The 12,085-nt window shown below is 40.4% G+C and overlaps 1 protein-coding gene across 10 annotated transcripts in view; it reads right to left on the bottom strand.

Annotated features, from left to right (window-relative positions):
• The window catches only part of usp16 (ubiquitin specific peptidase 16), a 62,495-nt gene that overhangs the window by 29,287 nt on the left and 21,123 nt on the right, over positions 1-12,085 (bottom strand). For all 10 annotated transcript variants that reach the window (XM_059968095.1, XM_059968101.1, XM_059968100.1 and 7 more), the window contains 3 exons: positions 7,742-7,845; positions 1,955-2,058; positions 1,501-1,661 (listed from right to left, as the gene is read on the bottom strand). In XM_059968095.1, coding sequence (XP_059824078.1) covers positions 1,501-1,661; positions 1,955-2,058; positions 7,742-7,845 — 369 coding nt within the window. The remainder of the gene's footprint in view (positions 1-1,500; positions 1,662-1,954; positions 2,059-7,741; positions 7,846-12,085) is intronic.

The following is a 12,085-nucleotide window of genomic DNA, read 5'->3' as shown; positions in this document are numbered from 1 at the left end:
AGAGTTCCAGGATTGACTGGTGATATATTTCCTAAAGAAGTGAAATTTGGAGGAATGGTGTTTTCATCTGCTTATTGCCTTGTCCTTCTTGGTGTAAAGGTAATTTGTTTAACCACCTGCTGTGTAAGTAACCTACACGAGTACAGCACATTTTGTGAACGCTACACAGTTCAACCACTGTGTACCAGTGCTGAAGGAACTGCACATTTAACTCTCTCATGACTCTGCCTTCTTCTACTACCCATAGTCCTTTCCTTTTACATTCCTTCTTCACCTCTCTCCTGCCTATCCCTTCCTTGCTTCCCCTCTCCCACCCCTTGATCTTTCCTCTGACTGATTTTTCACCTGCACCTTCCCCTCCCCCCACCTTCTTTATAGGGTCCCTGCCCCCTCCTTCTTCAGTCCTGACAAAGGGTCTTGGCCCAAAACGTTGACTGCTCTTTTCAACGGATGCTGTCCGACCTGCTGAGTTCATCCAGCGTGTTTGTATGTGTTCATTTAACTTGGTGGAGGAGGAGTCAATTAAGAAGTTTGCCTTATTCTAGATGGCATCAAAATTCTTAAAGAGCTGTTAACAGTGCACATCAAGGCAAGTGGAAAGTGCTTCATTAGGACCCTGATTTGGGCCTTGTAGACGCTGGGAAGGCAGAGTCTGTCAAGAGATAAATTTGGGCACCTTATTTTAGAAAGGATATACTGACATTGGAAAGGGTTCAGTGAAGATTCACGAGAATGATTCTAAGAATGAGAGGGTTACCATATGAGGAATGTCTGGCAGCTCTTGGGCTGTATTCCCTGGAGTTCAGGAGAATGAGGGAAGATCTCATAAAAACATTCCAAATGTTAAAAAGCCTGAACAGATTAGATATGGCAAAGTTATTTCCCATGGTAGGGGATTCTAGGACAAGAGGGCACGACTTCAGGATTGAAGAACATCCTTTCAGAACTGAGATGCAGAGAAATTACTTTAGTCAGAGGGTGGTAAATCTGTGGAATTTGTTGCCACAAGCAGCTGTGGAGGCCAAGTCATTGGGTGTATTTAAGGCAGAGATAGATAGGTTCTTGATTAGCCAGGGCATCAAAAGGTATGGGGTGAAAGCAGTGGAGTGGGGATGACTGGATCAGCCCATGATTGAATGGCGGAGCAGACTCAATGGGCCGAATGGCCTACTTCTGCTCCTAAATCTTATGGTCTTATGCCCTGACTTGCTGTAGTAATCATGGTACATACATGGCCAATCCAGGACACTGGTGGTGCGGAACTCAGCAATGATAATGCCATTGGTTATCAAGGATAGGTAGCACCTTTGTGAAGCAATTGCTATTTGCAAGGATACTGTCCAAGTCCTGCGGCACGCAGTTGCTTCTGAGTGAAATTAGCTTGACATTTACCCGTTAAAAGCAATTTTTGAAATAAGGTATAAAATATCACCTAAACAAAATGAGAACTAACTATCTAATGTTTTTAAGATAGCATGGTTGGTGTTTCATGTTAGTCACCTGTATGACAGCATTGAAAAAACATGTATTCCCAAGATTGCTAAGTCCTTTCACTGATATTTGCTGGTTCTTCTCTTCCCAACTGCTTTCTTTCTCAGCATCTGTTTCATTGTCTTGTCTTCCCTTATCATTATCATTTTCATGTGACAGAGGGAATGTAGCTGTAACAAGAAATATGGAGCAAATTAAACTCAATACATTTTCAAATTGCATTAATCTGTCCCTTCAGCTACTGCCATCAAAACAACTACAACATCCATAATTCAGTAGTAATGCAGATTGTAGACATGCATCTAATTACTTTATCAGAAAGGCAGTCAACTGATTTTCTGCAGTCCTTAAATGGATTGTAATGCTAGCAAAAGCAATTTTCAGCAGGCTGCTTGTGCAGAAAGTTTTGCAGGTGTACAAGATTACAAACTGCAATTATTTTAAAGACCTCTGGACAACTCACCTTCTTTAGTGGATTTGCCAGCAACCATTTTTTTGACAAGGCTTACAAGTTGTCCTAACTGGTCCGTGGGTTCATAATGTACTGCATTATCACACAAATAGCACCTGCGATGAAGTAACTAAAAGTTAATGAAATCAACCACATACAATGTGAACATTTCATTGTACCTTAATCAATCTTTCTTTCCCCGATTTGTTTTTTCTTTTATAACTTTAATCCATTGGTCTTTTTTTTTAGTACACTACTAAAAGATTGCCTTCACCTTTTGTCTTATGAGAAAAACAGAAGGCATACAATATGGCAAAAGTTACAGGGAAACTAAAGGATTAGGAAGCTTTCAAAAAACAACAGAATGCAACTAAAAAAACCAGTAAGGAGAGAAAAGGTGAAATATAAAGGTAAGCTCATCAATTACAAAAGAGGATACCAGAAATATTTACAGATACACGCAAAGTAAAAGGGGGGCAAAAGTAGACACCAGACCATTGGAAAATGATACTGGATACTAGTAATGGGAAACAAAAATAGCCGGCAAACTGAAAGTACTTTGTGTCATCTTTACCGTGGAAGACACCAGCTAAAATTTGAGTGGGTCAGGGAACAGAAGTGAGTGTAGTTGCTATTACTAAGGAGAAGGTGCTTGGGAGGGTGCGAGGTCTGAAGGTAGCTAGGTAGCTAGGTAGACCAGATGGACTACACCATAGGGTTCTGAAAGAGATTGCTGAAAAGATTGTAGAGGCAATAGCAGTGATCTTTCAAGCATCACAGGATTCTGGAAAGGTTCTGGAAGACTGAAAAATCACAAATATTGGTCCACTATTTAAGGGATGTGGCAGGAGGCAAAGGACTGGAAATTTTAGTCTAATTGGCCTGACTTCAGTGGTTGGTAAAACATCAGTATCCATCATTAAGGATAAAATATCAAGAAAATTCAAAGAGTGCAGAGAAAATTTAAAGATGCTGTTAGAATTTGAGGAGCTGAGTTATGGGGAAAAGTTGAATAGATTTAGGACTTTATTCCTTGGAATGTAAAAGATTGAGAGGAGATTATATAAGAGGTAAACAAAATTATGAACGGTATAGATAGGGCAAGCAGTCTTTTTGCACTGAGGTTGGGTGAAACTAGAACTCGAGGTCATGGGTCAAGGTGAATGGTGAAATATTTGTAACTCCACCATGAATGGTCCCAAGCCCAGCTGTGAAAAGAGGAAGGTTGGACATGGGGCTAGCAACCCTATCCTGTAAAAATTCAGTGCGACTGAAATGCCAACAGAAGCTCCAATCACCTCATCCCTGGAGGAGGGAAGATCTTCATCTAGAAGGCAAAACGGGCTGCACCTGGGCACAATTTGACAGAGGACAAGCTACTGTAGGAAGTGAGTTACTTATGGGAGATTCCTAAGGTTGTCATAGCTGGGGGTGGTAGTGGGGATAAGGTCCCACTAACTATAAAGTGCTCCTAATGGTGTGCGTCTTTTGACAGCTTCTGACCACCTAGTCCAACTCTTGGCCTTCACATGTGGCTTAGCTACTAGGTCTGGTGGAACTGTTTCTACTGACAAGAAAAGGGGCAAAGGCGGACCACTGGCGCCTCAAAACCAGATGCTTCAGGCAGGTGGTGCTCATCAGCCTTGGACGGCAGCTCGCTGAGGAGAAGGAAGTTTCCGATTTTAAACCTCCACTGCCTTGCAGCCATACCCACCCATGGGAAAGGCTTCGGGAGTAAAAACCAAGGAAGAAATCCGGAGCTGGGGTCCCTAAGGCAGTTCGATGTTGTTTATAACTCCACTCTGGCAATCTCTGTGACAATACTGGTGCTAAGGTGTATCGGCACTTGTCCTTCCCTTGGACTACATCAGTGACGTGGAGAGGGGGAACCTGCTGTTTGGACAACAGCCGGTTCTTCAAATCTTCCCACCCAGGCTTGCACCCGGAGAGGACACAGTCCACCAGAGGCACAAACCCATCATCCTCTGGGATCGAAGGCTGCCTACTACTTATTTAGGAAAACATGAGGTGGCGAGAGTTTGGACTGTGCTGCCAGCGGTAGTGGATGCAGGTTCAATTTCACATACAAGAGTAATTTGGCTAAGTACATGAATGGGAGGGGTATGGAGGGCTTCCGGTCATATGCAGGTCAATGGGACTAGGTAGAACAATAATTCAGCAGGGACTGAATGGACTGAAGGGCCTGTTTCTGTACTGCATTACTAACTAAATAACTGGCAGGATAGACAAAAGAGTCTGTGGACGTAAATTACAGAAAGCATTAGACAAGATGCCACACGAGGCTGGAAACAAAATGAGTACCCATGGTATTACAGGAAAGATACTAGCATGGACAGAAGATTAACTGACTGGCAGAAGGCAAAGAGTGAGAATAAAGGTAGAGGCTTGCTGGTTGGCTGCCACTAGTTGTGTTATGCAGGGATTGGTATTGGGTTTATTACTTTTCATGTGATATGTTAATGATCTGGATGTCAGAGTTAATAGCATTGTGACCAAGTTTGCAGATGATAAAAAATTAGGTGGAGGGACACGTAATTTGCATAAGGATATGACAGATTAGGAGAATGGGCAAAGAGGTAGCAGACAGAATATGTCATAGGGAAGTGCATGGGCATGTACTTTGGTGGAAGTAATAAGGCATAAAGTATTTTTTTTAAAATGGGGAGCAAATTCAGAAATTGGAGTTGCAAAGGGACTTGGGAGTTATATTGCATGATTTCCTCACAGTTAACTTACAGATTGAGTTGCTAGCAAGGAAGATAAATGCAATGTTACATTCACTTTGAGAAGACCAGCATACAAAAGCAAGGATGTAATGCTGAGGCTTTATATGGTGTTGGTCAGACCATATTTGTAATATTGTGAGCAGTTTGGGTGCTGGACAGATTGGAAGTCTTGTCTACTGAGGCTACATGGGTGGTATAAAATATCAGAAATATAGCAGACATTTGCAAGAGAAACAAGATGGTGATAGTAGATGACTTTAACTTACCACATATTGACTGGGACTCCCATACTGTAACAGAATTGTATGGGATAGAGTTTGTCAAATGGGTTCATGAAAGTTTATTTAATCAACGTGTAAAAGCCGCAGAGAGTGTGATACTGGATCTTCCTTTAGGAAATGAGACAGAGCAGGTGTCAGAAGGATGTGTGCGAAACACTTCGTATCTAGTGATAATAATTTCATTAGATTCTGGATAATTATGAAGATAGGTTATATCCTTGGGTTGAAAATCTAAGTTGGAGGAAGACCAATTTTGATGATATCGGAAAGGATCTGACAAGTGCGGATTGGAAAAGCTTGGTTCTGGAAAAGGGATATCTGGTAAGTGGGGGAGGGGTTGAAAAGTGAAATTTTGAGATTAGGTTTTGTGTGTTCCTGTCAGAATAAAAGGCAAAGTTAACACTTTTACGGCACCATGGTTTTCAACAGATATTGAAGCTCTGGTCAAGGAGGTACATAGCAGGTACAGGCAGCACAACAAATTAGATACAGTGGAGCATAACAAATCAATAAATATCTCAATGAATAAATAAATAAATAATGTAAATAATTTGATGGGGCCCCCGGGGGGGGGGGGGTGCAAGAAGGAAATCAGGAGGAAAGAATGACGTTGCTCCAGCAGACAAGGTAAAGGAGAATCTGCAAGACTTCCTCAGGTATAGCAAGAGCAAGGGACAAAATTGCTCCTGTTGAAGCACTGAGTCGCCATCTATGCATGGAGCTGAAAAAAATGTGGGAGATCTTAAATGTTTTTTTTGCATCTGTATTTACTTGGGAGATGGTCACACTGCCTATAGAACTGAGGTAAAGCAGCAGAGAGGTTGTGGACTTTATATGCTTGGACAGGAGGAGGTGCTTGCTGTCCAGAGGCAAATTAGGGTGAATAAATCCCCAAGGACTGACAAGGTGTTCCTTTGACCCTCGTGGGAGACTAGTGCAGAAATCACAGGGGCCCTAGCAGAAGTATTAAAAATGTCCTTAGCCACAGGTAAGGTGCCGGAGAAATGGAGGTAGCTAATTCTGTTCCGTTGTTCAAGAATAAGTCCAGAAATTATGTCTGGTGAGTCAGACATCAGTAGTTGGTAAATTATTGGAAGGTATTCTAAGGAATCAGATATAAAATATTGGGATAGATATTCAAGGAGGTTACCAGGAATGAATAGCAGTGGATGTTGATTACGCGGACTTTAGCAAGGCCCTTGACAAGGTCCCACATGGAAGACTGGTCAAGAAAATTCAGTCACTTGGTATTCAGGATGAACTGGTAAATTCGATTAGACATTGGCTTTGTTGGAGAAGCCAGAGGGTAGCAGTAGATGGTTGCCTCTCTGAATGAAGGCTTGTGACCAGTGATGTGCCACAGGCATTAGTGCTTAGTCCGTTCTTGCTAATCACCTACTTTATATCAAACAATCTGGATGATAATGTGATAAACTGAATCAGCAAATTTGCAGAAGATGCCAAGATTGGGGGGGGGGGGGGGTGTAGGGCTCGAGAAAGCTTGCAGCAGGATCTGCTACAGCTGGTAAAATAGCAGATAGAATTTAATGTAGACAATTGTGAGGTGTTGCACTTTGCAAGAACAAACTAGGGTAGGACTTACACAGTGAATTGTAGGAGACCAATGAGTGAGGTCGAGCAGAGGAATCTGGGTATACAGGTCCATATTCCCTTGAAACTGTCATCACAGGTAGACAAGGTTGTGAAAAAAAAAGTGCTTTTCAGCCCATAGCCTTCATAAATCAGTTCTGGGTACAAGAATTGGGATGTTACATTGAAATTGTATAAGACATTGGTGAGGCTGTATGTGGCTGGAGATTATAGAATGAGTGGGGGATTTCACTGAAGGCCCGTACAGAGTGGACATGAGGTGATGTTTTCAATAGTAGGAAAGTATAGCACAAGAGGGTACAGCCTCAGTATAGATGGATGTCCCTTTATGAACAGAGATAAGGAAAATTTTCTTTAGCTAGATGGTGGTAAACCTGTGGAGGCCAAGTCATTGGATATATTTAAAGCAGAGGTTGAAAGGCTCCTGACTAATCTGGGCATCAAATGGTACAGGGAGAAGGTGAAACTATGGGGTTGGGAGGAAAAATAATCAATCAAAATGGTGCAGCAGACTTAATGGGCCAAATGGTCTAATTCTGATCTTGTATCATATGGTATCTCGTTTGCAGTAATTATCCAAATTCCCCTCCCCCACACTCCTTTAATAAAGAGACCAATTTATTGGAAATGCAAATTTTCCCAAAATCTCTAGTTTTAGACACCTCTAAACATGGGAAGCAGACACTAGCAACCTACCCAACCTTTGCCTCTCAATTTTATACAGCAAGTCACTTCCTGGAAAAATAGATCTAATCTATCCCAGTTCTTCTTGAAATTCAAGCTCTCCAATCTAAGCAACTCATGCAAATGTTTTCTGCACCAACTCTAGCTTAATCACATTTTTCCTAAAGAGTTCAGAAGGTGATATGGTGAACTTTTCTACAGCCTTTAGGGTACACTTGCTAGTGGAAAATAATTCTATGATAGGTAATTCAGAAACTCAATTTTCAACTCCAGTGGATCCTCTCTGGTACCCAGTCCCATGCAGTCACTAACTGGTAAAAACGCATTAAAACTGTATCAAAAATATTTTTTGATCATTCTGGAAACTATTTGTGTATTCATCATAATTGGTTAATCAGGATCCCACAACAAATCGACTATCAAAATAGCAGTCAATCATATATAAATGAATATCTGCCCTACACAAGTCAACATACCAGGTGCTCCAGTTGTCCAAACAAAGAGCCACAGAATGTGTATCTGAATGTGGCCCCTTGTAATGTTTAAGAGCATGTTGTCCTTCTGAATTCCTCCCACAACCCTGAAAAATATAAAGTAAGCCATGACATAATTACACAATGCTGAGAAAACAGTTTATATTACACAAAATGGCCATTGGAAGCACGCCTTTGCCCAGAAGGAGGCGGCGGCGCCAGGTCCTTTGACAAACATTAAACTGGATAGGCACCTATGGCCTGATGGGATCTCTCTCAGGTTATTGAGGGAGACAAGAGAGGAGATTGCTGGGGCCTTTGAGTCCTGGAGCATTGAAGAACAGCCAATGCTGTTCCTTCATTTAAGCGCAGTAGGGATAATAAAAAATTATAGGTCAGTGAGTTTCACAACAGTGGTAGGGAAATTATTAGAGTTGATTCTTTGGGCTTAGATGTAGAAAAGCATGGAATTATTAGTCAGCATGGCTTTGTGTAGAGGACAGCATTTCTTATGAAGCTGATTAGGTTATGTTGGGGGCAAGGCTGCGTGGGTAGCAGGGCCATTACTAAATCATTTGAAAAGGAATCTCATGGTACGCTGATCCAAAAGGTTTAGTCACATGGGTCCATGGAGATTTGGTAGAATAGATTCAAGTTGGTTTGGCTGTAGAAAACAGAGAGTGGTAGTGGAGGGGCATTATTCTTATTGTTGGTCAAAGATCTGTGATACTCTGTGGTAATCAGTCCGGAACCCTTTGTTTCAGGATATTTATGATTTAGATAAAATGTAAGATAGCTGATTAGCAAGTCTGGAAATGGCACAAAAAACTGCAGCATCATGACTAGTTAGGAAGATTGTTAAAGGAACTAGCAGTATATAGATCACTTGAAAATATGGGCAGAACAATGGCAGAGTCAAATGTGAAGTATTGCACTTTGCAAAGTCAAATACATAAAGAAACTATGCAATAAATAGCAGGACGATTCGGAGTAGTAAGTACAAAGGAATTTTTGGGCACAAGTTCATACTTCCTCAAAAGTAGTAACACAAGTAGATAGCGTGTTAAAAGCAGCATAGGGCATGCTTGCTTTCATTGGTCCCAGTACAAAAATCAGCAAAGTCACGTTGCAGGTATAACAAGAACTGATTCAGCCACATTTGGAGCTTTGCATGGAGTTCTTGTTGCTGCATTACAGGAAGGATATGGAGGCTTTGGGGAGGGTGCAGAAGAGGTTCACTGGGATGTTTAAAGTGTTATAATCTAGAAGGTGAAGTTGGACAAACCTGAACTTTTTGTTCTGGAGCACCAGAGGCTGAGGGGTGACCTGATGAAAGCGCATAAAATTATGAAAAGCACAAAAAGGGAAGAGTCTGTGTCTTTCTACCAGAGTGGAAATATCAAACATCAGAGGGCATAGCTTTAAAGAGAGAATGGGAAAGTCTAAACAATTTACAAAGCAAGTTTTATTTTGTTTGTACAAAGAATTGTGCTTGGAACACATGTCAGGGGAGATGATGAAAGTAGGTAGAACAATGTTTAAAAAGGCATTTAGGTTCACACATAAACAGGCAGGAAATGGGGTGGTTATTGTAGTCTGTTATCATGGTCGGCACACACACCATGGACTAGTCCTGAGTTGCTTGCTTAATGTTTTATGTTCAAACTTTAACCAACAATTTCCACCAACAATTTATCCCAACTCTCTGCCTTCTATTGATTAACAAATCCTCTATCCATAATAATAGATTACACCCAACTCCATGCATCCTTATCTTTTGGATGTCTTTTATGTGACACCTAGTCGAATGCCTTCTGGAAATCCAAGTACAGTGGATTCCAGTTAATTGCGCCATTGGTTAATTAGGGCAGCTGCTTATCTGGGACAACTTGAAGAATAAAAACAAATCCAAGAAAATAGCTGTGTTTTCCTTCATTTAAGTGGGACACTATGCCACTTAATTAGGACAGCAGACTGTTGCTGAACATCTTCTAATGTACTTCAGTTGTGTATACCTCTGTGGCCATTAGACACTACACTGTGTTTAGAGTGAAGTTTCTAAAATAGCATCAATTCCATGCAAAGAGCAGTAAATTCTGTCACTGGTAGTTGGCAAGAAATAAGTAGTAAGACAATTTGGAACTGTTTTGCTCACTGTGGTTGTAAGCATTCAGGCTTGGAGATGCCAGGAACAGCCAGGAATGAAAAAGAAATGATTTCACAACTTCAACAAGTTGGGAACAATGAAGAATTTGAAAGTATCTACAATCATCTTGAATGTTACAATGAAAATCAAAATTTAAAGAATGCAATCTGTGAAAGCATTGTATGAAAGCAGTCCATTCTCTGCATTAATTTTGTTTATTTACAGTCAATGTACACTGGATGAAGTACATCTGTCATTAATCATTCTGAACTCCTGCAGTTTCATAGTACTGTAATGGTATCTGTAGTGTTCCAATTTGTTCTGTATTTCATTTGAATACGTAATTTGTTACTCAGTTAAACGGTAGTTTGTCTTTTTCATATATTTTTAACTATTTCCATGAAACCAGCTAATTGGACTGAAATGTACTGGATCCTGTTGTGACCCAATGAATCAGAATCCATTGCATTCTAAAATCCACCTGTTCCACTTCATCCACTGCATTCATAATATCCTTAAAAGAACTCCACTAAATCTGTCAAAAAGAACCTGCCCTTCCTGAATCCATGTTATATCTGCCTGATGGAACCATTTCTACCTGGATATCACACTATTTCATCCTTAGTGATAGCATCAAACATTCTCCTGACTACAGACATTTAGGAGCTGGTCTATAGTTACCTACATTTTGCTTAACATAGTTTTTTTTAAAAAGTGTCATGACATTCGTTGCCTTCTAATCCACCAGTACCTGCCCAAAATCCAGGAAATCTTGGTAAATTATTACAAAACCATCTTCTGAATACTCTGACATTTCTTTCAGTACCCAGGGATGCATTCCATCAAGACTAGGAAACATCCATCCTTGAGCCCACTAGCTTGCTTGGCACTATTTCTTCAGCAACAGTAATTGTATTGAGGACTTCAACTTAGATCACATTTTGGGATGTTAGGAGAGTCCTCCACTGTGAAGACTTACATAATAGTTGTTCAAAGCCTTGCCCAGTTCTGCATCATAAAATTTTATTTCCACCTTCTAAGGGACAAATGTTCACTTTAACTGCCCTCCTTATACACAACTATAAAAGCTTTTACTATCCATTTTTACATTTTGTGCTAGTTTAGTTTCACAATCCATCTTCCTTTTCTTTCTTGGTGATTTTGTGTGCATGAACTTTAGTTTGATGCCTTACTTTTTATTTCCCAAGTTATCTAAGGCTGGCTCTCCCTTCCCTTACCATCATTGCTTTTAACTGGAATATAACTTTGTTGAGAACCATAAAAAATTTGTTCAACTGTTCTACCATATATTCTGTGTTTGCAGTCTACACTAACCAATTTCTTCGTGATCCTAAGTTGTCTTCCTTATTTAGTCACAATACACTGGTTTAGATGGAACCACTACCTCCTCCATTTGTATGAGAAATTCAATTATGCTGTAATCACTCTTTCCAAGAGGATCTCTAACTACAACATCATTAATTTTACCCATCTCATTGCACAGGACGAGATACAAGACAGCACGTTCCCTTATAGGTTCAGTAATATGCTGTTCAAGAAAGCTACTAATAAAGGATGCATTCTATGAAATCCTCCTGAATCTGTCTGGACCAACTTGATTCGCACAATCTATATGCATGTTTAATACACCATGACCGCAGCCTTTCCATTCTTATAGGCATCAGATATTTAAGTTTATTTCTTGTACCACTGTAATGTCATTATCTGGTGGCCTATAGACAACTCACACCAATGACTGCTTCCCTTTACTATTCCTAATTTCTACCCAAATAGATTCAACATTTAGCTCCATAGATCTTATACAGCCTCTCAGTATGCCCTGATCTCATTTTAATTAAAAGCACCATCCCACCTCTTTTGCCTTTCTGCCTGTCCTTCAATAGTATCTGATATCTTTGCATATTTAATTGCCAAACATCTCCACCCTGCAACCATGTTTCTGAAAACACCATAAAATCATACCCTGTTGTACTGATTTGTGCCACAACTTTACGGGCCTTGCTTTGAGTATTGCAGCATTTAGATAAAATACCCTCACACTAGTGGTCCTTTTAGAATCTAGTAATCTTTGTGCTTTTTGAACTCGGCTCTTTTGTACTCCACTCCAATCTTTTCCCTTTTCTAACTTCTGCTTTGGTGTCTGCATTGACTATGAATATCAGAGTCAAGCACATTATTTC

This window comes from Hypanus sabinus, chromosome 4 (genome assembly GCF_030144855.1).
Source record: "Hypanus sabinus isolate sHypSab1 chromosome 4, sHypSab1.hap1, whole genome shotgun sequence".
NCBI classification, from domain to species: domain Eukaryota; kingdom Metazoa; phylum Chordata; class Chondrichthyes; order Myliobatiformes; family Dasyatidae; genus Hypanus; species Hypanus sabinus.
The sequence above is the reverse complement of the archived record's forward strand: the minus strand, read 5'-3'. Positions and strand labels throughout refer to the sequence as shown.